This window comes from Aspergillus homomorphus (genome assembly GCF_003184865.1).
Source record: "Aspergillus homomorphus CBS 101889 unplaced genomic scaffold BO97scaffold_56, whole genome shotgun sequence".
Classification (NCBI taxonomy): domain Eukaryota; kingdom Fungi; phylum Ascomycota; class Eurotiomycetes; order Eurotiales; family Aspergillaceae; genus Aspergillus; species Aspergillus homomorphus.
The window spans coordinates 8,434-32,090 of NW_020291942.1; the positions used below are offsets into that span (position 1 = coordinate 8,434).

Consider the following 23,657-nt stretch of genomic DNA (forward strand, 5'->3'; position numbering starts at 1 on the left):
ACAACCGTTCAAAAAAATGGTAAGCCCCTCTGCCAGTTCCGCGTCTAGACTTTGAATATTACTGATACACATCAAGCATAGAGCTGACTATTTCTCGACTACAGAGCCATATGCATAGACTCCTCCGCGAAGGAATGCTGCGATAACTGGCATCAAAACAACATGACTGCCGGCCTTATACCCCTGCATATATTGGCATATACAACAAAGGATTATGACTCGGAAGCAGAAACTGCACCCGGGGCAGCATGAATACTGAATAAAAAAAGACCAAAATAAAAACATACAACAGAAGGGATTCGCTGGTGGTCACCCACCCAACTACTAACCTCCCGGCGTGTGGCTTAAGTACGGCTGAGCGGACGGGAAGCCCTGTTTTCCACACCCTGTGGTCGTATGTGATAGATTTAACACTGAGTTATTCTATAAAGGCTTATGCTCTAAGATAAGTTTACATGGGAGGTAAACATGCTGGTTTTGGGATGGTTGATACTGGAATGCTTGAACTAACGCCGTCTGTAAAGATACAATCTTTCGTATGGCTGAAAATTCTGAACGTGGGGCCCACAGCGCAGCGTTCTCGGTTATACTGCACGAGTGCAGGTGCAGCTGGCTGCCTAAAGTTTCGTTGTAGTCAAGAATGAGGCGCATGAGCTGTACTGAGTTTTGTTTGACTGTGAGGTTCATACATGTTTATCTTCATAAAGCCGTTCCATTGATAAAGCAATTCTACCCAAGCCACACAGAAGCCGAAGATTTGGCTCGCATACTCATATATTTGACAAAGACAACATGCTAAGCAACGTTATCAGCCTTGTAGAGAGATTGGGAACCGCTCGGGTGATGCTTCCGTTATGAGACAGTACAGTCTCGACATGAGTGTGAGCAAAGTCCTGGTTGGGACTAAATAGAATATCAACACCCTGTATCGGTCCCAGGATATCGATTTCGCTCACCGTTGCGTTTCTCCAGAGTGTGAGGATAGTTACATCGTCAAGCTAATCCTCCAACCAGTCAAGGCAGTCCTTGCTCTACATAACACGTAGAAAAGGGTTCTCTGGATTGCGAGATGTGGATCACTACTGTTCTAGCCAGTCCGTAAGGCGCACGAAATGGTAAAGATGGGGGAACTTCGTCAAATAGCTTCACAGTCCTCTGTTTGGGCGGTAGACATTAGGCAAACTTCTTTCTTTGTCAATCTTGCCTGCATTCAAGGATACACTAGGCCAGCAGCTACATAAACCCAACCCCTCTTCGACCTATCTTTGTACTCTACCTACACCTCTCAATCTAGAAGTAGCACTCCTTTTTAAAGATAGCTTTCATCGGACAGTCAGACTAGACTGTGTACTGCATGATAAAGAAGAAACCCGAAACTGTTTCTGGGACAGCGGCATAGCAACACCCCGGCCTTAACCCTCTGGCGCCCGTGGTGATTGAAGCCGTATTGCCTACCGCTAAAATGTAGCTTAGCCGTCTCGACGACATTATTACCGTGAAGCCTACCACAGCTGACGATTATCTCCGGGCCTTGTTCAAGGATTCAAAGTATATTGCGCCGGAACAAAACGAGAAACATCCGAGTTGATTGTATGATGCGCTTGCTATTGGCAACACACTAGGAGTAGTATACACCTACTGTAGAAACACAGCGCCGTGTTGCGGTTCTTATACCTCAGGAGTGATGCTTGGGATGGCTTTTTAGACTATCATGATAATAAGCTTCAATTCAAATGTGACAACAGGTATAAACGTACAGTTGTGCGCATGTCCTGCTTGCAGGCTATCCGTGTACCTAGTGGCTGCTCATGCTTCCGCAAATGATGGACTTGATTGCTGACTAGGATCTCATAGTGGTTAGGAGTCGCCATACATATCCAGTTTTCTGTGTAACTGGAATGAAATACTGCATGGTTTGTACCTTCTAACTAGTGCTCATTCGGCTTTGGGACAAGGTTGTTTGGAGAGACTCCTCCTCTCGATCGCAGACGTTTCTTCTGGTACAGTCAAGTACAAATTCACCGAAAGAACCATCTGCTATTTCGTCAAGGACCTGACTGCTTAATGAAAGTTAAATAGTCCCAAAGAAAGCAGTAAGTTAGAAAGCAAAGTCTAGAGAGAAAGAATATGCTGCGGTCTTGACTCTCTCCCCGCAGAATATGACCCAAAGGGGTGTTGTTAACATGTGGCTCCTTGAGTGAAACTCGCAATTTATTCACAATATTCCTCAGATCCCACCCTCTTACCTGAAGCCCACCCACTCATTCACTCGGTTATATTCCTACATCTGATGTGTTTGTTTTTTTTTCTCTCAGCTCGCGTGATAAATTCCCCCACCTTCCTCCACATCTTCTCCTCTTCTTCCTCCCCCCCCCATCTCCCATCCTTCTTCCAATACACCCAGCCCACTCTTTAGAGAGTTTCATCCAGTCAAGTCTAGTCAGCTCCCCCAGCTATATCTCTTTTACATCCAAGATTCCCTTACACAGGGAATAACCATCAAGCCATATCCCAGAGTTTAATTGAGCAAGCAGACCTAACATGGTGAAAAAGACCAACATGATGGCGCAAAAGGGTGGTAGTACTGAGCCTTCTAAATCGGGAGCTGCATCTTCTATACGGAAAACTGCGTCTGTTGACTCTGAGGCTGTGTCTTCTGAAGAGGAGGCTGTATGTCCTGTACCTGAAGATATACCTTGTGAACCACCGTTTGTTCCCCTCAGAGTCGAGACTTAATTTGTGAGACTAATAAATCCCGTTCAGATATTTCGTGACCGAGATCGTCACTCTCAGACCTGAATCAATTTATCCCATCAGAATCCACAGCGGACTTCTTAACGCGAAGGCCCCAAATGTGAACCTTGCCTCCCTGGAACGGTGGGCGAATCACACGCTGGCGCGCTTCGTCGACTGGGCCTATACAGGCACCTACAAGATCCTTTACGGCCATCATGACCTCGACGATGATTTCAGCGCCGACAATATAGATCTAAGTGCCAAAATGGGGATGCATATAGAACTCATTCTATTCGCTGAGGAGTTCAAGATCGCTGAGTTGTCCCACGAAGGCGAGAAACAGCTGAAGGAACTTCTCGACACCCACTTCACGCAGTTCGGATTTGATGAGGTCTGTTGCTTCATCAATGATGTATGTCATCCTGCTCTTTTGGATCTGCGAGTAGGCGCTTCGGTTTGTCAGATGCTTGCCTCCTACGTCGGGAGATATTCGGACGTGATGTGTAAGGATGAAGGAGAATTTGAGAGCCTTTTGAGAGATTATCCTGGCTTTGCCGTGGCTGTCATCAAACACTTGTCGAAACATGTCGCCCAGTAGAGTCGTCGTGCGTGCCATGGGTGCTTTCAATAACCCGGCATTGCTACTGGTTGGGATGGTGAGATATGTGTTTGCACTTTGATTTGTTTCTCGTCTTGCTCTTTTGGCAGACTTGAGATGTATTTGCTTTAGCATAGTACGATTGCCTTTTTGTGAGGGATTCATGTTCTTCAATCTAAACAGCTAAAGGAGTTTTACGATCTTCGATGACGAGAATTAAGTGCTTTCTGCTCCCCTTCAACTCCGCCAGAATTCAACTTCATATTAATCTTCTCAGAGACCTTCGCAAGAACTTCATATGGTAGATACCCCGAACACTCGCACCTACTGCCCCTCCCCTCCCATCTCAAAACCCCCTCAAACCTACTCCAAATCAATCTGCAACCCAAGCGTAGCATTCAAAACCGAGTTTCCGTAAAAGAACTCCGTCCTATTGAACCAAACAAACCATAATCAGCAAAGTCCAATGCCCGCAAACAAAATAGAAGGAAGAGAAACTCACCCAGCATTGCCAACATTAACATAGGTCTCCTCGGTGAACCGTCCCAACTTCACCATGGCCATCAACCATTCCCGCAGGTCACCCTCGAACGCCCCCTCGAATTGCGTATCCGGCAACAGCGTGCTAACAGTGATGCCCGTGCCGTCGTTGACGCCCTCGTACAGCTTCCAGGAGGTGCCGAACAGATCGTCAATGGTGGCAACCGGCCCGTCGGTCCAGCCGATCGGCAGCTGTCCTCCTTCGTACTGGAGCCAGAGCATCAGCTCGTGCGAGGAGGTCGAGGTGGAGTCGCCTTTAATGTCGTTGGTCATGAAGTCGAAGCAGGTGTTTCCTTTTTTTCCCCATTAGCATCTGTCTTTTCTCTCCCCGTGGGATCTAGTTGAGCCAAGGGAAGGGATGAAATTCATACCCTTAAACGCGGTAGTATTAGTCCGACTCCAGGTATAGTCCGCAGGAATGGACGCGATAGCCGAGATCTTGGTCTCGAGGTTCTGCGTCAGGCCGACGAAGGAGTAGCCCTTTGGGAGGTTGTTGCTGTTGCCGTCAATAATTAGTGTGTGAGTTTGTGGGAGGTGAAAGAGGCAGGCAACGTACGTGCTCTCCACGTATTCAATGTCCGTGACACTGCTCCAGACTACCTCCTTCGTGCCGCACGAGGACGTCGTTTGCGACTCGTAGCCCGTGCACTGCGTGCCGACCGTCTGCGCGGCGTTGTACAGCATGTTGTACACGATCCATGGCGTGTCTTGCAGAATCAGGTAGTCTTGGTTCCCGCACAGCGAGGTGGCGGACTGCGCGCGGCGCGAGAGGGAGGGCAGCGCCAGCGCTGAGGTGAGGAAGAGGGGGGCGAGGGTTGCGGCGATGTGCATTTTGAATTTTGGTAAACGAATGAATGAATGTGGTGAATGAGTGGAAGGAGAGGTATCTGCAAGGAAGGAATGGAATGAGCAGCAAATGTCAGGGGATACTCTTCTTATGGATTAAGCTTAAATTAATGGTGTTCTGCGGGACGGCTTCGGCTGAAACTAGAGTGGGGAGTTGAGATGAAGGGACCGTATGGAACCGTCCTGAGACGCCCAGTGGGTGGTAGTTATTGAAGTGGGTTTCAGTGGGTATCCTGATTTGCTGTTCGATCTTGGTTTCGTCGAGAGAAGTGAGGCGACTGCTTTTCAGATCCCGACTTCTTTTGCCAGTGAGGTTGGTCTGTTTGATGTTGAGAGCATATAAACGATTTTAGATCCTGACTAGCCCCTTGGATTCTATGCTATCAGCTATGGGAGTTATGGACCTCCTTTCCCCCATCACGGACAATCCGATGCCCTTCTCCACAGCGCACCCTTACTATCCGGTCGTTAATCCCACCATTAAGATCGGGTTTCCTGGATATAGTTTAGTGGGATGATCGCGCCGCTTCTTGGCAGGGCAGCCCTAGATCTCAAGGGAATAAGTATAAATGCAGTGTACTTGTGTCCACCTCCCTGATCATCAGATCAATGTTGAGTCCACAATTAGTACACGTCGCATCGATTTTATGACTGCATGCCCAAGGTATTTCAGACCGGAGGGTGCAGCCATTGAACCTCTTGGTACCTGGGGGACACGTGACTCATCCGATAGCTCTTCCAAGCATACAGTAGATCTTTCAGTCCTCGACCTTCAAGGAACATAGTGCTTCGAGTTCTCCAGAAGGATCAACTCGAGTCATAGCGCATCTTCAGTTAATACTTGGATGGCAATGTGACCCGAAATACTTATTTTGCCAAAGTGACAGTAAGAACACCTCCATCACCTCTACAACTGGATCATGCTCTCCGCTGCGTAAGTTACTGCATAAATACACCCCCTGAGCACATCACGTGCATACGCTCGCCGATGACTACCATCGTTGCTGTTCTTATAATCATATACTCCGCCATTACCCATCAGCTGTGATGCTCTTATCATAACTCAAGATAGTTAATCCAAGTTTGGTATAGTCTTTCTAAAGGCTTTGATAGACCTTTGCTCTTCAGTAGAGCACTCTGGCTAGATCTATGGGTTGTCGGCAGTATCGCGGAGGGAAGAGTCGTCCGTCTGTTATCAAAGTTTCGAAAAGAATCTGCTAAATATGATTGATAATACTCGTGCCGACAGGCGGCGCGGACCACGTTAACGAAATTAGTTGGTTCCCTACAAGCCAGGCATCGTCGGGCTCGCAGTAGATAGTGACTAGCTCATCGGAGAGCCTGAGCAGATGATTCAGCACACTCATTTTCACAATCTGCTGTGTCCGAGTCTCCTTTAATGTTGTAGACTTCCATAACATTAACGTATAAGATCTAGATTTAGCTAGTCTCGTCGTACAAAGCCGCTGGCTTCAATCAAGCTCATTCGAAGGCAGAACACATCCCTCTTCGGTCCATTGGAAAGCAATAGTCTGCACGGCAGCTGCGAAACTCATGGCTATCCGCCTATTCTGCAGATACTGAGAGTTATTACCCTATTCCTCAATTTGTAGTCCAAGAGCCAGCTCCTCATCTGCAGGGTCACGTAATTTACTTTTTTGAAGATTCGCAATAGAGGTCCGCGTATTAGAGTTGTAGCTGGATGATTGGATTGAATATAATTTAGTTAATCTGGATCTAGTACGCAGGCCATTATATTTTAATGAGGTAGATATAAGTTTGGAAAGGTTAAAAGAAAAGTAGTGAGCAGTATGTGGAAGTAAGCGGTTACACGGGAAAAAGGTATGAAGCCTTTGATAATCATTGATTTGGTTGAGTAAGGAACTATCTACGTGATTTCACGGTGTTTACATTCCATCGGGTCACGTGACCCAGCGGTCACGCCCCTAGATGTCAATACAGTAGTCTCGGACTGTTTGATGGGGCATGGAGCAAGGTATCGTTGTATCACAAGATAGGCCTCAATTCGCATGCTGTTCCCTGATAACTCATTGTTAGTCATTACCCCGCTCACGTGAGCTTTAAAGGTGAAAAGGTTTTTGAACGACTCATAGCTCACAAAGATCATGTATTCGTGATTAATCTCTTACATCAGCAGTGTGAATAACGTAATCGTCAACCGAGCGAGCCACGCAAGCGAGCGAGCCACCACCCCCTGAATCCTCCCACCTCCAAGAACTGAAGTAATTCAGCGGTTAATTACACCACCAAAAATACCGAAATCATCAAAAGACTTGTTATATCAAAAAAACTGAATCTACCTTACTCTTAAAGCTATAAAGACTAGTCAAATTACCTTAATTTATAAAGCTACTGACATTTTTGATGTTCCTTACTCAACTCTTCAACACCGTGTAAATAGCTATTTATTTCATCAAGAAACTCACCCCAATTCTTATAAACTTACTACGAGAGAGGAAGAAATACTTGAGAAGTAAATTCTTTTACTTAATACCCGCGGCGCACCTTTAAGAAACTCTATAATTTATAAAATGGCCAATATATTATTTTAAAAATATGGAAATCAGAAGAGACCGATAACTGTAGAAGAGAGATGGGTTATAAATTTTATTATATATTATAAAGCTTTAAAAGGTCGTTATTTCCGCTAACTAGATACTAAACAGATAAAATACAAGAATCTATAGGTTATACAGGCCTGGTTTAACCATGTTTAAAAAACTATATTAAAGTATAAAATCCTTAAAAAAGATATCTTTAACTTTAATAAAACCGGCTTTATAATAGGCCAAGTTGTAATAGCCAAAATTATTATTTAATTAAACTGTTTAAGAAAATCTTTTTTTACATAGTCAGGTAACCGCGAATAAGTAATTTTAATTAAGTATATTAATACCGCCGGCTGGGCGTTGAAGCTGTACTTAGTTTTTAAAAAAATAAATTATATAGTAAACTAGTATAAAGCCTTAATTCCGGGTGATTAAAGAATTAATATATCTCTAAATAACTAAATAAATAATAAAATCAGCTTATATTAACTTAAACATTACTTTATTTTATTAATAATTAACTAATAAATTAGTAAATATACTCTGTTAATTCTTAATAGCTATAAATTATATTTAATACCTAAATTTAACAACTTATATTATACTAATTATATTATTTCTATCTGTATACCTCCTGGTTTATTACACCTCTGCCAGCTATTAGATATCTCTTATTTTATATCTCTTAAAAAAGCATATTATAATTTAGTAGAATGCCTTGTACGTGTCTGATATTTAAAAATTAATAAAGATAATTTCTTGGAGGAGTATCCAAAGGCCTATACTATAGTATTTAAAAAAACTAATATACGGAGTGCCTTTAAGGCTTTAAACTTAGTTTTATATAATCTAAGCCAGGTGCTTGATAAGCTGATTTATAAGGATTTTAATAGCCGGCCAAGTAGCTAAGATTCTTAGTTAATAATCTTAAAAACACCTGTTAATACAAATTAGTTTAAGAAGTAAAAAACAAGGCTTAAATAACTACTTAGTGGTGTAGCTGATACACTAATAAAGTCAGCCTTGGACTATATCTTTAAAGACACTAAAATAGTATTAAACCGGGCGGTTTTATTAGAATAGGAAGTTCGAGAACTCCACTAAATAAATAAGAGGTTAAACACCAAGAAATAATAAAGAAATAAGTAGTTTATAGGCCTTAACAGCCTTACTATTAATAAAATAAAAAAGATATTCTAACATAAGTATAAAAAGAATAAAGTTCTTCAGATTAAGAATCAGAATTAGCCTCGCCGCTAGATACCTCCCAGGTGCAGCAAATACAGTATTCAAGGATATATATATACAAGGTATCCAAATCAAAGAACTGTATAAAAAAACATTTAAAATAGTATAATTAAGGCTTTAAAACACCATATATTTGTATACAAATCAAAAATCCATGTTGGTGCTACATTTAGTGGATCTGCTGGCTCGCTCGCTTGCGTGGCTCGCTCGGTTGACGATTACATTACATCATAAATTGATCGCACAGCGAACCGTCGAGACAGCGAACTGTCGTGATTTACTGTTGTTTGCATTATCCGTACGAAAGGCCCGGTGACCTTTCTAAGATATTGGGGCAAGCTGGCATAAAGCTTGTTGCTCCTCTGTGTAAGAATTTACTAGGTGTACATTTCCCCTCAGAGCTCCATCAAAATCGTTGACGTCATGATGTCAAGAACGAGGCGAACGCTAGTCATGACGAGCTCATCTCTTACTCTACGTGAGTTATTTAAAAGCTAGGTAACCTAGCATTTTATTCTGCAGGCGATCCTCCCCACCATTGAATTCATGCTATGAAAATGGCAGTACACCCAGAAGCCTACCTTGAAACTCAATCACGATTAACGACCTGGACCGATGAGCTTGAATTTCTGGGATACATTCTGTGCGAGCTTGTCGATGCAGATGGCTTAAGTACGAGAGGGTACGAGTGCCATCAGGCAGCTGATTTGCCAACTATAGTTGACGTCGTTCAGCCGCAACTACAGAAGCCCGATGGCAGGCTCGCCCAAGTTATGAGAAAAAAAGAACTAAAAGCCCTCCGCCAATCGATAGCACAGGCGAAGCAAATCCGGAACCAGATGGCGCATCACGCAACTCCAGATGAGCAAAAGCTGAGAGACCTTGAAAGCACGAAGCGGAGCTTGTGTGATTTGTTTGAGCGCGCTATCAAGTCAGTCGCATTGGAGCGTGAAACAGGCCAGGTTTGCTTTACTATTGATCTATATCCCAAAGCTGTACTAATAGTGTACTTAAAAGATTCCTTGGTCTCCGTGCTGTCATATTTACAAAACATATACGGAACAAAGACAGCCCTTAGTCGTCACAGTTCCGCTGAATGATGAATCTTTGCTATCTATCCGTCAAAGAGTTCTTCGAGATCACGACAGTATCCAGGAAGGGTTGCTTCATCGTCGACCAAAGCATAAGGCAACTGAAGAAAGCCGACAAAAGCAGAAAGATGACTATGAAGCTGCTATCACCAGAAGAAGGCAAAAGCAAGAGCGACATATGGCTTTACAGTCTCACTCTCTTACTGAAAAGCTCCAAAAACTGGAAGAAAGATTCGATAGGTCCCAGGAGCTTAGTTATACCAAATTAAACGTGATAAAGGAGCGTATGGGAGCAGAAAAAGAAATATTTCATCGAATGCGAACAGAGATTCTTAAACGGGGGGTTTTGCAACCAGCGGGTGACGAGCCAACCCTGTTTATGACAATTCTGCTTGCAATCAGCTCCCCACTCTGGATACCTTGTGTGCTCATCTACCACCTGTACAGCAGATCCTATGTCTAGCCACGCATATCACCCTTACATTCAGCCGTGAGACCAAGTTTTGGACAGACTGTGATAAATACCAATCTCCTAAAATTCGTTGGCAACTTGCAGTTCCTATATTGATGTTTCAGAGGTAGTGTAAGTCTAATTGGTGGAGTGGCCCGTAAGTCTATACTAACCATACCCAGTATAGTGCGCGTGCATTCAGGGTATCAGAAACAATTAGGTCGAATGTGTAAAACATGGAAACTAATTTCAAATGTGAGTGTAGTAATCATTTCTAAGTTCGAAGCTCTGCTCTTTTACCTGTCATCGAATCACCTTCTTAGACTGACTAATCAAGGTTGTACTCTGCTTAAGCTGCTTTTTATAGTTTGGAGGTTGAAATCATCTTATAGGGAATCTGTCATTTCATCTAAATATAAGCCCGGCTTCTCCGGAAGACGATCACACAGAGCTTCTAGCATAATAAGAGTAAGATTCCTCCTTTCCCAGCGCGATTCGGTAGTGCCCTAGGTGAACCAAAGGCTCAAAGAATGATATTTCACTGCCTGCTTGCTACACTCAGCTCCTTCAGCAGTTTTAGCTATTGAAAAGTTCATTCTTGGTCAAATCAACATTGACTGGATTTTTCATGGCGATAAGTTAAATGTCATATTGAATGAGAGGTAGCTAGAGTGGCTAACGGCCAGGTCAGGTCAAGCCGCTCTAGAGGTAGCTGAGATGATTCAGGAGGAAACAAGTACACAAGCATTTAGTCAATGAATGATGAATGTGCACCACGGTGTATAGGTTGACTCTCTATGTGTTTATTGGTCAAGCCAATTTCGAGATCTAACCTTCTGACTCAGCAAGCAACCACGTGATCGTTCCCCCCCCACCAACCAAAACCCCCGCTCTCACAAACACATTCCCTTCCATCACAACCCAACCCGCCCACCAAATCACCCCCAGCACCAAAATGCCGCGCGTCCCAACCACCCGCGAAGTCATACCAGGGGCATCCGTCAACATCATTCTAAAGGCTGATCAACCGACCGGACGCACCGTGTCCGGATGTATCGCGGATGTGCTCACGCGCGGGAACCACCCGCGGGGCATCAAAGTGCGTCTGACCGACGGCCGGGTGGGAAGGGTGCAGTCTATGCGGAAGGAGGGCGATCCGTCGTCGTCCTCCGTATCCAGTGCTTTACCGGCTGAGGGGCCGCGAACGAGGACCACCGCGCACGGGGCGGGGGCGGAGCAGCCCCCGCAGAATATCGGGCTGGACGCGTACATCACCCCTGCGCGACCGCGGCAGAATCGTCGCGGGGGACGTTTGAATGTATCCGGGGAGGCGCCCCGGGAGAGTGAGGTGGCGACTTGCCCGGTTTGCGGCGCGTTCGAGGGCGACGAGGCTGCTGTTGCGTATCATGTTGCGGGGCATTTTGCTGATTGAGCTGTTGGTGCTGGTGCTGGTGCCGGGTGGTCGGTTTGGTTGCTTGTGCTGAGTTTATGCGTGCTTTGGCTGTGCATGGCTTGGTGCTGTCTTGGTGAGGTTCGGTGTACAGTACCCCCGGTTATCGCGTTAGTCGGTTAAGCTCTAGCTCGATGAAGTCTGCTTTGAGCTAGCAGGAATGCGACTGGTCATAGGTCGCCATCCGGGCTCTGCATTTCCTGCTAGCGGCGACGAGGAAGGAGGAGCGAAGGATCTGGGCTCTCACAGCAGTAGCTAATGGTATCAGCTGAGGAGCAAGTCCTTGTCCTGGGCATTCATCAGTCAGCGATGATGGAATCGGGACGCAGGGAGGCATCAAGAAAGCGGACCTCCTTTGCAGCATGGCTCTGATTCACGAGTATAGCATCAATCAGCCGCAATCCAAGCTCAACACAAACCTGGAAGCCACTTGAACCACGCAGGGATCACCATACACCGATCAATCAGGTCACTAATGCCATTCATTCCGCCCTCCAACCAAGCAGCTAAGTAACATCAAGTCAACAATCGAATCCAAACTGGAAACATGCCAACCAAGCCGAGCTCCAAGTCAACTAGACTATCGAATAGAATCCCTCCCGACTATCGAGATTGGCCCGCCGCTAAACCCGATGTAGTAGACGCCAATCGACGATCCATCCCGACACTGCATTGCACATGTCGTCTCACCTCAGCCAACAACCATGTCCTGTACTTACTATGTATCCCATGTGGCATCCATCCACCCATCCATCCGGACCTCGTGTCACGACAGCCCGTGGCGTCGCGTGGCGGGACATGCAGTAATCCAGCTCACACCAACACGAGGGGAGTGGAAGCACTGCGAGCAGTGATTTCAGCAGCCCTCTCAGCTCAGCTAGCTTATTTCCATGCAATCTATTTGAGGAGGTGAAGTTCAGCTCAGGCTCAACCACAGCCCCGTTCATCCTGATCTCAATCGGACCGGACCGGCTCTGGAGTGGAACCTGATTACTATTTGATGAAACTGTGTATCCAAGGAGTATGCCCACAGGCTAATAGATCCAGCTGTGAGCGATCCAGAATAGATGGTAGTGCAGATCGTAGTAATACCCCACTCATAGTACAGTCTACTATACCTACACCAAGACTTATACCTATACTTTAAGTGTACATCGCAGAGTAACCAATCCCAAGCCCTGATTTAGCTGGACTGGATTTCTAGCTTACAACCCAATCCCTGCCCAACTTCCTACCTTACCAAAGCTACAGTATCGAACCAATCGCCTCCCCGGAACGAACTAGAAGGCCCCCGTATCCGAACTCAATGCAACCCTAACTACCCAGTAATTACCCTACCCTACTATACCCTGCCCATCCAATACAACCCAGACGTCCACACCATGAACCGGATGCAGCTTATCCCGCCCCAATCCAATCCAATCCCTATAACCAAGTATGTACAACAACCCGAAACACCCCCAACTCACTCCACGGGTATGCAAACAGGCAGGTAATAGAACAACGAGCAAACCAACCTACCACAAACCCAGTCAAATAGATCTAGACCCGGATCCGACCCGATCCGATCCGCATCCGCGCCACGCGGAGTGAATGGCACTGCCAAACAATGGGATTATACCTGCCTTCATTATGTTTTCTTTTGTTGGTGTGTCTGGAAGATGATAGAAAGAGATCGGCCAGTTTGTGCTAGTCAGCCGATTAGGTATCTGGTTTGGACTTGACTTGATTTACTTCCTTGGAATAGGATGGTTTGGGGATAATGGATGGGACTATCGGGGCTCTAAAGAAGCAATTATCGGTGGCTAATCAGGATTAAAAATCAGGATTCCAGGTCTTGAATTTGGGGTGGATTATTGATTTGAATCCGTTCATGGTTGTTGGTTGTATTGTCAAGTTTATGTAGTAATAAGACAGGGTGACCGAGTGAAAGGATCATTCTAGACACAAAAGGATACTATACCAGATCAAAACCATACTTTTAAACCAACCACAAATCATACTAACACTCCGTCCGCGCCACCAACCCCTCCTTCCCCGTCACCCGGTCCCGATACATGCGCCGCGCCCACTCCAAAAACCGATCGACATCGCTCACATTCGACACCAATCCGAACGAGACCCGCACCGCCCCACCCGACGGCAGCCCCAGCAGCTGGATATACTCCTCGACCGTGAGGGTATCGTGAAAGCGCCGTCGCAGACTTCGTAGCAGGGGCTTCGTGATCCCGAACGCAGCCTCCGCCGCGCCGGGGTTACAGAAGCAGCCCGTGCGGAGCGAGATGCCCGCCTGCGCCGACTCCCGCGCCACGATGCGCTCGTCGACGATCTTGCCTGTGCGATCAAGGAAGTTGAAGGCGATGGTTCCGCCTCTGTTGTTTCCGGGGGTGTCGCTGTCGTCGCCGCCGGGATGGACGCCTACATTATTGGGGCCCAGACACGGTCCGTAGATCTTCGTCATTGCCGTCCCGTCGCTGTGTCGCAGGGCTTGTAGTCCTGCGAAACAATACCCCGTCAGACAGCGTACTCGCGTCGCGATGTTGTCTACGCCTAAAGAGCGCAGCCAGTTCAATCCCACGGAGATTTCAGGGATGGAGAGGAAGTTCACCGTCCCGTCCTCGAACGCCCCCTCACTCGTCGCCAGGCTGTGCCACTCCACCCCCGTTAGCACCGCCTGCACCGTCCCGCCGGAGAACCACGGGCGTGACAGCCTGCTCAGCGCGTCTTTGCGCGCGACCAGACAGCCTAGTCCCGTCGGGAACCCGAAGAGCTTGTACCAGCTTATGAGGAGGAAGTCGGGTTGCGGGGAGGAGGGGGATAGGTCCAGGCGATTCGTGGGCAGGTACGCCGCTGCGTCGAGCAGCACGTCGTAGCCCGCTTGTTGCGCCGTCGTGATCCATTCCAGTGGGTGGCGGACGCCGCTGAAGTTGCTTTGCGCTGGGTAGGCGAAGAGGCCTTTGCGCTTTCTGGCGCGTGAGGATGGTGAGGACAATCTGCGCGTCCAGGGCCATGTTGTGGGCGCTGTTAGCGCGGTGGCTACGGCTGAGGGATCGACGCGCAGCGACGGAGTTTGTAGTGGTAGGTAGACTGTGCGTGCGTGTCGCCGACGGGCGTACTCTCGAATCCCGTTGACTGAGTTGTGGTTGTCGGCTGTGAGGAGGAGGGTCGAGGTGCGGGTGAAAGGGTAGGATTCAGCGATCAGTCGTGCCGCTCCGGTGGCGTTGGGCGTGAAGATTACCGTGTAGGTGTCTGGCGCGGCGTTCAGGTAGCGCAGGACGTCGGCGCGGGCTTGCTCGACTAGCTTGGTCGATGCTTGGCTGGTCGGGTTCGCTGAGTGTGGGTTGCTGAAGAGGTCCGTACTGAGTCGCGCTTGATGTGCCTGGTACTGCGCTTTGGCGGCCAGTCCGGCTCCGGTGTAGTCGAGGTAGACGTGGTTGTTCTCGTCTAGGTAGCTATACTCGGTGGCTCGCAGTCTGTCGAAGGATGCAGTGGTCTCGTATTCGGGGAAGGACTCGAGAATGCCTCTGCTGCTACTGACATCGAGCTCCGACTTGCTGGTTGGCAGACTCGAGGTGGAGGAGGGGGGAGTCGGAGGTGGACGGGTGGGTGCTTTGAGGGAATATCCCAGCGAAGGGGAGCTAGCCAGCTTGAGATCAGCCGGAGGGAGCATCTGCGGCACGGGAGACTGCATGGTGACAGGTATATAAGGATCGGATATATCAAGTATATTTAAAAAGTCTTGTTGGACTAAGGCAGACAGACAATCAGCGAGTACTCGGCTTTATAGCTTCGTCGGGGCCCCCATGCTTGGAGATAGAGTTCATCAACCGGACCGAACAAAGCCATTCTTCGATCGAGACCATCAGCCTCCCGCCGTCAATCTGGCCCGAGCAAATCCCATGATGTTGTCAGGCGAACCATCCGAGCCAGCCGGGAGCCGTTCCCCCTGCGCCAGAGGATCCTGCGCCTCGGAGTCGCTCGCCTCCATGACCCCCAACTCGTGTTTGCTGACCGCCGTCATTCGCAGACGGAAAATTCGCCATGGATCAGGGGTGCTGAGAATTGGGACTTAGCTGAGTAGTGGCAGTCCTGCTCATGCAGGTCCAGCTGGAGTTTGCGTGCTGATAACGGCAGTGCAGTCACCCTGGCCGGTTTGCACTGGGGTGCTTATGCGAGGCCTGGATGTGATGGACACGATAAGGGTCCTGGATGCGGGATGATCCGATGCGATTTGGTGCTATTGTACCGACCAAGTAGCCAAGCCAAAATGAGGCCCGACACGACGGTAGGTCTGGTACCGTGAGGGCAGTGTTCGTGTTCTGTAGATGGTGGGTAAGCCCTACATTCTTGACGCAAGAATGAGGAGAGCTGGGTGTCGATCCAGAGATAATAGCCTTGTTTCCAGAACCGGGTCGACAAGACAATAACCGGAGTAAGCGACACTTATTGGTGCATGCGACTGGCCATTGTCTCTTTGCCCCTTTCGATTGGATGTCGTATAGCAACCGGACTATTGCAGCTAGTGCGATCAATGCGTGGAGTAGCCTATGAGATGGTTCAGGCAGACTCGCACACTAGCACATCTTACAGACCCAGGTACGAACATGTGTTCCTGGTTGGAAAAGAAATATGGGGGTCATCTGCTGATTGATGGAGTTGGAGAATGCCAGGTTAGCAGCCGCCCCTCAGGTTCACTAGCTGACATGTCTAGTGGCGTTGCTGTGCTGGCTGGCTGCTCATTGGGGGAATTGAGTGATATCACCCTGGCCTTGATGCTGGTGATCGAAATATTTCACATCTTGAATCTGGAAGATAATCGGTGCAGGAGCGTTAGGAAGTATCTCTGGTCAGGATCGGGGATGATGAAGTATAGGAGTAAAGATGTTGTTCGGTTGAAAGAGACGCACCGCCCCGCCGAAGAGAGGAATATGTTTTCACCGCCCATTCCCATCATATCGCATCCCCAAAACTCAATCCTCACGCTTTGACTCAAATCAGTCAATGCCTTACATTCAAATCTGGGGAAATCCTTCAGTCCTCAACCATTGTCAACACAACTATCACAGACCTCCTAAGGCACAAAATGCCTGCTTCTCCCAGCATGAGTGACATACCCAACGACCAACCGCAGCCCGACGCTCCCGCATGAACAGCACCTGTATTTGGAATTGTCCATGCATCGCATCACAACCCAGAATCACGGCGGCTAATTCTCTTTGCTTCTTGTCCGGCTTCTGATTGCATGATTCTTGTCGCGCTCACAGAAATATCCGCGTGCGGACTGCACTGGCTCATCACATGAAATGCCCTGGTTGATTCCGACGAGAGAGCCCAGAGGGTAAAGGGTTTAGTATTCACTCGATAAGGCTGGGTGCATTGGCTGGGTGGATGCTGAGCTCGGCAATCCAAGCCTAGGGGCTCATCCTTTCTCCACACCAATTCCACTGTTTCTATCTGTACCTGAATCCCGGATCATTCGCTTCTCTTCGCGATGCAGTTGGGAACTGTTGTTGTTGTCGAGCAAGTATCTATAGATCATGGACGAAGCCGGTATCACCCGGTCACACAGCTGCATGGGCTGCGTTACCACAACGTTGTACGGCCGCGCAAGGTGACTCGTGTATGTGAGACCTGCCTGCACGAGCCTCGCAATTCGGACGGTCGCTGATGGGGCGGAATAGGAGTGAAGGCGTAATTGTGTGATGCCAGTTGGGGGTGAATGGACGGGGTGAGTTTCGAGGGTGACAAGCAGGGTATGCGTGGGTTGGATGCAGGGGGTTGTCGACTTCATGCACTGTCGGTTTGTTCGAGGGGAGTGGGGATGGAATGGGATGTGACAGGACTCAACGTCCTCGGTTTATTCTGCTAATATTCCTAGTGACTACATCGCATGATCGAGTCTTTCCGCATCCCATTCTCTCGTTCTAGCCGTGGAGGTCCTTCCTGTCTCTGCTTGCGATCATTGTCACAGTGGATGACTTGAAATACACGCCATCATTTCTCTTCACGCCTTCCACCGACCTAATTCCTCACATCATCGCGGTCTAAGCATTGATACTGATCTCATACGGCGCCACCGTAAACCACGCATCGGACCCCGTCTTCGGCTCCGTTCCCGCCCCGAGCGTCTGCAAATACAGACTCGACGAGACGCCCTCGTTGTTGATCAGGTAATTGAAGAAATCCATGATATCCCCGGAGTAGTTCTCGATGTTCGAGCGGGCCACAAAGCTGAACACCGTCCAGTCGTTCGGACCCTTGTACAGATCCCAGGTCTGACCGCCGATGGTCGGGCTGGCGATCGGCCCATTCTCGTTGCCGATCGGCTTGATCCCGCCGTACACGCCCAGCCAGACCATGACCTCGTACTCATGGGGCGCGGTCGTCGAATCCGTGGCTGAGAAGAAGGCGTCGTACGAGACGTCGGCGACGAGGTTAGAGCCAATGTAGCTGGATCCGATCAGTACGGTGTCTTTCAATGCAGAATAGCGGGAGTCATACCTCCACGACCATTTGGTCGGAATACTGCTGATAGAGCTGAGCTGCTTCGCGCCCACGTTCAGCACCGCATTGGGGTAGCTCTTGACGTAGTCGGCGCCGCCCGCCCAGGTCCACGACGACTGCCACGAGATGGAGTTGCCCTTGACGTAGTCGAGGTAGGTGCACTCCGAGCCGGAGGTCGCGTAGTCCTCGCCCCACAGATTGTTGTAGAGGATGAAGTCGTCGGTCGTGATGATGTTGTTCTTCGTGCAGATGGTCTGGATCGCGTCGCGGGCAATGCGCTGGGCCGCAAGCGCCGGGCCGGCGAGCAGGAGGGCAAGAGCGTGCGATCTCATGGTGGTGGATGGTTGAGCTTGTCTTCTGGAGACACCCCAACATCTCCATGGGTGCTGAAGATTATATCTGCGACCGCAAATTCAGGGGTTTCGGCCCCCACGGAACGGTCTGGGAATGTCTCTGCCTGCATGGCGGTGTTGATCCTTCAATGGCCTGTTCCTGACTCGGGGTTGTGTGACTGAGCAGGAATACAATGGAGGTTCCTCCAGGTTTGATGGGACCCCAAGTCAGGCTGCGGACTTGATTGGATAGGTTCACCTCTGCAGGATCAGGCGAGTCTGCTTTGGGATATCACCCCATCACCAACACTCCATCGCGTCACATGACGGATGGCATTGGGACGACAGCTGATCCATCGTGAATGACGTCAACGGAATGGTTCCCTTCCGCTCCCCCGCTTTAATGCGCCTGCAGCTCAAGCGCGAGCTTGATTTCGCTTCACCCAGCATCCAGCTAAAATGACCTCTGAATCGACTTCCTCGCAGGTGCACCAACCTGGCAGCGCCGACGGGTGGCACGGCATCATCCCCAGCGAGACTTTCCCCGCCGAACCGAACCGCTACCACCTCTACTTCGGCCTCTTCTGCCCGTTCGCGCACCGCGTCAACTTCGTGCGACATCTGAAGGGGCTCACCGACATCATCCGTACCAGCATCGTCAAGCCATACCCCAAGGGCGACTCCAATGGCTGGCCGGGATGGAAGTTCCCGGCCACCGAGACGGAATACCCAGGGTCGACGGTCGACCATCTGTTCGGCGAGGACTACCTGCACAAGATGTATTTCCGAGCCGACCCGGAGTACAAGGGGCGGTACGCGGTGCCGCTGCTGTGGGATACGAAGAGCAATACGGCTGTGGCTAATGTACGCCCTACCCACCTCCAACCACCCCAATAAGAGGCTGACCAACAACAGGAAAGCATCGAAATCCTCCGCTGGCTCCCGTCCGCCTTCAACGCACACATCCCCCCCTCCCTCGCCTCCATCGACCTCTACCCCTCGCACCTCCGCGCCAAGATCGACGCCATCAGCCCCTGGCTGCAATCGGACCTCAACACAGGCGTCTACAAGGCCGGCTTCGCCGAGACGCAGGAGGTGTACGACGAGAAGATCATCCCGGTGTTCGGGGCGCTGAACAAGCTGGAGCGCATCGTCGCGGCCAACGGCGGGCCGTTCGTGCTGGGCGCCGAGATGACCGAGCTGGACGTGATGCTGTACACGACGCTGATCCGCTTCGACACCGTGTACGTGCAGCACTTCAAGTGCAACCTGGGCACGATCCGACATGATTACCCGGTGTTACATAACTGGTTGAAGGGGATGTACTGGGATATCCCGGCTGCGCGGGCGAGCACGGACTTCAGGCATATTAAGGACAATGTAAGTTTTTTTGTCTGTGTTTCCGGGTGCAAGTGATGGCTGACTAGGATCAGTATACGAAGAGTCAAAACATGATCAACCCGCGGGCGATTACCCCGATGGGCCCGTATCCGGATGTGGAGGAGGGCGTGGAACGGGATTGGAATCGGTTGACGGTGGGCGGGGTGAAGCATCCGAAGGTGCTGGAGTATGAGGCCTCGATTCCGGATGTAGTAGGTTGAGCATAGATGTGTATGGACATTAATGAGCTATTGGGATGAACAGCGGAGATAAAGCCTTCTCTAACAACTCTGGGAAGATAAATCACATGCAATTACCCTGACAAGACCGTCCCTGATGCTCCGATGCAATTAGAGGATCGGCAGATCGACGGTCCCGTAAAACATGTAGTCTGCTGTGGGTTGGTGCATGGATAGATGAATTTCCGGTGTTGATTAGAGCTCGCGAGTATCTCATCTTGTGGTCTACACAATGGGAATCGTGTACGAACCTCGGATGGCTGACGCAACCAGTGTCGCGGGTGCCGAGGCTCGAAGTATATTCCGCAATCTTGGACACGGATAGATCGGAGATCGACAGGAACGACGGTAGCAGGCCCGGCAACTCTAAACCCGGCAAGAGATAGAGGTATGCATTAATTTAAGCAATGCACATGAATAGGACAGTGTACAAATGCCAGGTGTATTACTTTGATAAGTCGCTGTCCCACCCGCGTTCCACCCCACACCGTTCCATCTTCAAGCCGAGCCCAAGAGATAAGACTACTCTACAGTCCTGCAGCATAGCAAGGACCACATGTTCTCCGGATCACAAAATGTCGATCCCATAGAGTCACCCGCATTAATCTACGCTTTATCGCCCGAATGTAACGACGACCCAAAAACAAGCCCGTGAACAACCCAGCCCAAAAATCAGTCATGTCTGGATTTCTCCCGAGCCAGACTCAATCACCACCCCTACTTCTACCCTTACACTTCGTGTATCACCTACAACTAGAAACAGGCACGAACTCAAATCTTCGACACCCCTGACCCTCCCATCAACGCCAAACCTAACAAGCACACCAGCAGAGACAAAAAGTATATAAGCTCCTCCACTCCTCCCAACAACATTCTCCCCTCTCATCATCAACATCAAGACCAACTCCACACATACATATCCTTAACAAACTTACATCTTAATTGATACCTAATATCATCGTGAGTCCCCCCTCCCCCAGCCCCTTCCCAACAGACACATCGTGACTGATCAATGAACAGAAAATGCAATTCACCCTCCTGACCCTAACAACCCTCTTCCTCGCCGCCTTCGCCGCCGCCAACCCCAACCCGAACCCCAATCCCAACCCAGAGCCCTTCAACATCGGCTTCGGCGTCGACGCGGCTGCTAACGCTGCAGCCGAGGTCGCGGCGCAGGCTGGGGCGGGGTTGCATCTTTGATCTTGCTCCTTGGTGATGCGTTGTCTGGTTCGTCTGGTTTACCATCCATGGGATGATATGTTAGCTAACTGTGAAAGTCTAGAATAGGAATTGAGTGTGTTCTTGCTATCTTTCTTTGCTGGGTCTATGGTGGTGAGATATCGGTTGCAATAGTAATATGTTTATTTGATATCGAAATCTGATAGGGTAGGCGTCCCGGGGGAGAACCCCCGGACCCCCCTTTTCTTTCAGCTTCCTGGTGTATTTCATTCTACAAATTTGGAGTAAATATTGTGGTTGTGGGGGTGGAAGGGGATTCGCTCTTAATCTTATCCCAGTTTTTTTAGGAGTGAGGTAGCCAGGGAGCTGAAAGAAAGGGGGGTCCGGGGGTTCTCCCCCGGATACCTTATACCCTGGTTATATAGGATTGAGGTGGCCAGGAAGCTGAAAGAAAGGGGGGTCCGGGGGTTCTCCCCCGGCTACTTATACCCTAGTATATTTAGTTTAAGGTGGGCCTGTTCATGTCGAAGGTGAGCGTAGCATCATCAAATTGACTTGAGTAGTAGACCCTCCGACCGTCTCCGCATAGACCCGCTATCCACCTGCCCCTCCTTGCCAGCAAGAAAGCATATTATATATATACAAGAAGTGAAGGACGATGTCCAAAGAACGAAAGAGAGAATAGAAACGAGGGGATTCCAACGTCCCACCCCACCAAGGAAAGTAACAACTAAACCATCTCCACCAAAGCCGGAACAACAGAATCCATATACGGGTCCCAAGCCATGTAGGAACTGGTATTACCCAGGAAGATCTGCTCGGAGATCTGGCCGACCTGCGCCAGGAGCGTGGGCAGGTGCACGCCGTCCGGGATGCCGTAGACCATCGACGCCAGCGTGCTGTGGCTCGTGCCGTTAATGGCGCGGAAGGTGTCGGCTTTGATGGCGTCTTGGAAGGAGGTGTAGGGTGATTCGAAGACGACGGTTGAGTCTGCGAGGGGCAGGTAGGCTTGGTCGGGCGGGATGCCGGGGTTTGTTACTACCTATTTATTTATTAGTTTTGGGGGAAATGTTTGGGTGAACTGGGGAACGTACATAATTCTCCGGCCCCAGACCAGTCTTACTCCGGATCAGACTCGCCAGCGTCGAGTAGTACGACACCAGCTCCGCGCTGTACGCGTTGGGCGCCTCGTCCAGGAAGATGCCGTGCACGGCGAACGAGGCGTTGTTGGCGGCCGTCGGCCAGTTGGCGTACGTGTTGATGTCGCGCTCGACGTCCGCGAGGGCGCGCGTGCCCTTCTGGGTGGGCACGTAGCCGATGGCCAGCACGTTGGAGTGCTGCGTGAGGGTTGGCACGGCACTCAGGAAAGCTGCGTCCGGGAGGGTGCTGGTGCCGGGCCCGCTGCTTGGGTTGATGATGACCGTGAAGTGCACGTCGGGGAAGGTGGTGATTCTTTTCCTTGTTAGTAATGTGTCTGCAGGTTTAGGTGAGGACAGGGGGGCTGTACAGGTTCAACAGTGGCGTCCATTTGCCGGGGTCCGGGTAGATGTAGAACGGGATGATCACTTTCGCTTTCAGGCTGCTGATCGTCGAGGCAGAGGACGAGGCCGCGGGCTGCGCGGAGGAGACGGCGCTGGCGGACGCGATCACGCTGGCTGCCACTGTTGCCGTCGCGGTGGTCTCGCCTGCTTGCGGCCTGGTCTGCCACATCGGCGGGCCGACGCTGTAGCCATGGTGATGGTGCTGACGTTGGTGGAGGTGGTGGTGATGCGCGGCGGTGGCCGGCGCGGGGAGCAGAGCAATGCAGCCCAGCATCACCCCGAGAACACGAGACGGCGTGGTCCAGACCATGATGACAAAAAAGAATGACTCGAAGTTAAGTTAACGAAAGTAAAGCAGAGCAAAGTGCAGTGCAGTAAATAGTCAAGATGCTTTCCAGAAGCTCTTGCAAGACCAGCTGATTCTGGACCCAACCTCGACCGACCTCGAGTCTTTATACTTCCCCCCCCACTCCGTCTGGTCGACAAGTGCCGAGCCGCTGGGGCAGTCATCACCAGAGCTGGAGCACCACTGTCAGTGTCTACTGTCTAGTGCGGTACAGTAAATTGGCGCTGGGCCTGAGGATCGGACATTTAATGTGAAACGACAGGCGAGGATCCGATTAGCGGGCAAACGGGCAGATCCTGGCCCCGGTGGAGTTGGAAGCCCGACTGTCACTGGTTCACGGACACTGATTGGATCTCGCTTGGAAATTGCTCTGTACGATACCTGCGCAATGGCCAGAAAACATTTCCGGCGGCATTCATTCATTGTCTATCAGTGTCGCCAGTGCGATTGAGATCGTGTTTCATGGAAGATCGCGACCCTGCAACTTAAAGAGGTGCAGGAGAACTTCTTTGTGTGGTTGTTCCCGCACACGCGGCCTGACACTCCACACACAGACAGTACATTCATCCCCCTGACCCCAAGATGCAGTCCAGGTAAGATACGAGT

The 23,657-nt window shown here is 49.9% G+C and overlaps 9 protein-coding genes across 9 annotated transcripts; 4 read left to right on the top strand and 5 right to left on the bottom strand.

The window, feature by feature from the left end:
• Positions 1-2,541: 2,541 nt before the first annotated feature.
• On the top strand, positions 2,542-3,334 carry BO97DRAFT_428824 (uncharacterized protein; the record flags this gene model as incomplete). The annotated part of the gene is made up of 2 exons (XM_025697323.1): positions 2,542-2,708; positions 2,764-3,334. The coding sequence occupies 2 exons, from the start codon at positions 2,542-2,544 to the stop codon at positions 3,332-3,334; spliced, it is 738 nt and encodes a 245-aa protein (XP_025547049.1).
• A 363-nt stretch (positions 3,335-3,697) lies between these two features.
• BO97DRAFT_462192 (iron-sulfur cluster-binding protein, rieske family domain protein) lies at positions 3,698-4,759 on the bottom strand (the record flags this gene model as incomplete). Its single annotated transcript, XM_025699401.1, has 4 exons — positions 4,431-4,759; positions 4,246-4,370; positions 3,837-4,167; positions 3,698-3,764 (listed from the first exon to the last, which is right to left on the bottom strand). Exons 1-4 carry the CDS (start codon positions 4,703-4,705, stop codon positions 3,698-3,700), a joined length of 798 nt encoding a protein of 265 aa, XP_025547050.1. The 5' UTR covers positions 4,706-4,759.
• Positions 4,760-8,829: 4,070 nt separating this feature from the next.
• Positions 8,830-10,276, top strand: BO97DRAFT_377519 (uncharacterized protein). The gene is made up of 3 exons (XM_025693064.1): positions 8,830-9,500; positions 9,556-10,212; positions 10,263-10,276. Exons 1-2 carry the CDS (start codon positions 9,090-9,092, stop codon positions 10,090-10,092), a joined length of 948 nt encoding a protein of 315 aa, XP_025547051.1. The 5' UTR covers positions 8,830-9,089; the 3' UTR covers positions 10,093-10,212; positions 10,263-10,276.
• A 731-nt stretch (positions 10,277-11,007) lies between these two features.
• BO97DRAFT_408651 (YwbE family protein) lies at positions 11,008-11,990 on the top strand. The gene has a single exon (XM_025695912.1). The coding sequence runs from the start codon at positions 11,036-11,038 to the stop codon at positions 11,510-11,512; it is 477 nt and encodes a 158-aa protein (XP_025547052.1). The 5' UTR covers positions 11,008-11,035; the 3' UTR covers positions 11,513-11,990.
• On the bottom strand, positions 11,598-11,986 carry BO97DRAFT_230494 (uncharacterized protein). Its single transcript, XM_025690720.1, has one exon. The coding sequence runs from the start codon at positions 11,892-11,894 to the stop codon at positions 11,682-11,684; it is 213 nt and encodes a 70-aa protein (XP_025547053.1). The 5' UTR covers positions 11,895-11,986; the 3' UTR covers positions 11,598-11,681.
• A 1,542-nt stretch (positions 11,991-13,532) lies between the features above and the next one.
• BO97DRAFT_473333 (PLP-dependent transferase) lies at positions 13,533-15,221 on the bottom strand (the record flags this gene model as incomplete). Its single annotated transcript, XM_025700222.1, has 2 exons — positions 13,533-15,052; positions 15,098-15,221. The coding sequence occupies 2 exons, from the start codon at positions 15,219-15,221 to the stop codon at positions 13,533-13,535; spliced, it is 1,644 nt and encodes a 547-aa protein (XP_025547054.1).
• Positions 15,222-17,447: 2,226 nt separating this feature from the next.
• Positions 17,448-18,516, bottom strand: BO97DRAFT_230506 (concanavalin A-like lectin/glucanase). The gene is made up of 2 exons (XM_025690721.1): positions 18,032-18,516; positions 17,448-17,980 (listed from the first exon to the last, which is right to left on the bottom strand). Exons 1-2 carry the CDS (start codon positions 18,364-18,366, stop codon positions 17,575-17,577), a joined length of 741 nt encoding a protein of 246 aa, XP_025547055.1. The 5' UTR covers positions 18,367-18,516; the 3' UTR covers positions 17,448-17,574.
• Positions 18,517-18,825: 309 nt separating this feature from the next.
• Positions 18,826-20,350, top strand: BO97DRAFT_399114 (glutathione S-transferase omega-like 2; the record flags this gene model as incomplete). Its single annotated transcript, XM_025694220.1, has 3 exons — positions 18,826-19,230; positions 19,282-19,746; positions 19,800-20,350. The coding sequence occupies 3 exons, from the start codon at positions 18,826-18,828 to the stop codon at positions 19,965-19,967; spliced, it is 1,038 nt and encodes a 345-aa protein (XP_025547056.1). The 3' UTR covers positions 19,968-20,350.
• A 1,391-nt stretch (positions 20,351-21,741) lies between these two features.
• On the bottom strand, positions 21,742-23,101 carry BO97DRAFT_399115 (spherulation-specific family 4 protein). The gene is made up of 3 exons (XM_025694221.1): positions 22,672-23,101; positions 22,259-22,616; positions 21,742-22,206 (listed from the first exon to the last, which is right to left on the bottom strand). The coding sequence occupies exons 1-3, from the start codon at positions 23,013-23,015 to the stop codon at positions 21,895-21,897; spliced, it is 1,014 nt and encodes a 337-aa protein (XP_025547057.1). The 5' UTR covers positions 23,016-23,101; the 3' UTR covers positions 21,742-21,894.
• Positions 23,102-23,657: the final 556 nt, after the last annotated feature.

Bases quoted from the DNA above. Each gene is read 5' to 3' on its own strand.
- BO97DRAFT_377519 (XM_025693064.1), top strand. From the start codon at position 9,090: ATGAAAATGGCAGTACACCCAGAAGCCTACCTTGAAACTCAATCACGA. The intron at 9,501-9,555 runs GTTTGCTTTACT...TGTACTTAAAAG, and splicing joins TGGAGCGTGAAACAGGCCAG to ATTCCTTGGTCTCCGTGCTG.
- BO97DRAFT_408651 (XM_025695912.1), top strand. From the start codon at position 11,036: ATGCCGCGCGTCCCAACCACCCGCGAAGTCATACCAGGGGCATCCGTC.
- BO97DRAFT_230494 (XM_025690720.1), bottom strand. From the start codon at position 11,894: ATGCTGCAAAGGAGGTCCGCTTTCTTGATGCCTCCCTGCGTCCCGATT.
- BO97DRAFT_230506 (XM_025690721.1), bottom strand. From the start codon at position 18,366: ATGAGATCGCACGCTCTTGCCCTCCTGCTCGCCGGCCCGGCGCTTGCG. The intron at 17,981-18,031 runs GTATGACTCCCG...GATCGGATCCAG, and splicing joins CCGACCAAATGGTCGTGGAG to CTACATTGGCTCTAACCTCG.
- BO97DRAFT_399115 (XM_025694221.1), bottom strand. From the start codon at position 23,015: ATGGTCTGGACCACGCCGTCTCGTGTTCTCGGGGTGATGCTGGGCTGC. The intron at 22,617-22,671 runs GTACAGCCCCCC...AACAAGGAAAAG, and splicing joins TGGACGCCACTGTTGAACCT to AATCACCACCTTCCCCGACG. The intron at 22,207-22,258 runs GTACGTTCCCCA...ATAAATAAATAG, and splicing joins GTCTGGGGCCGGAGAATTAT to GTAGTAACAAACCCCGGCAT.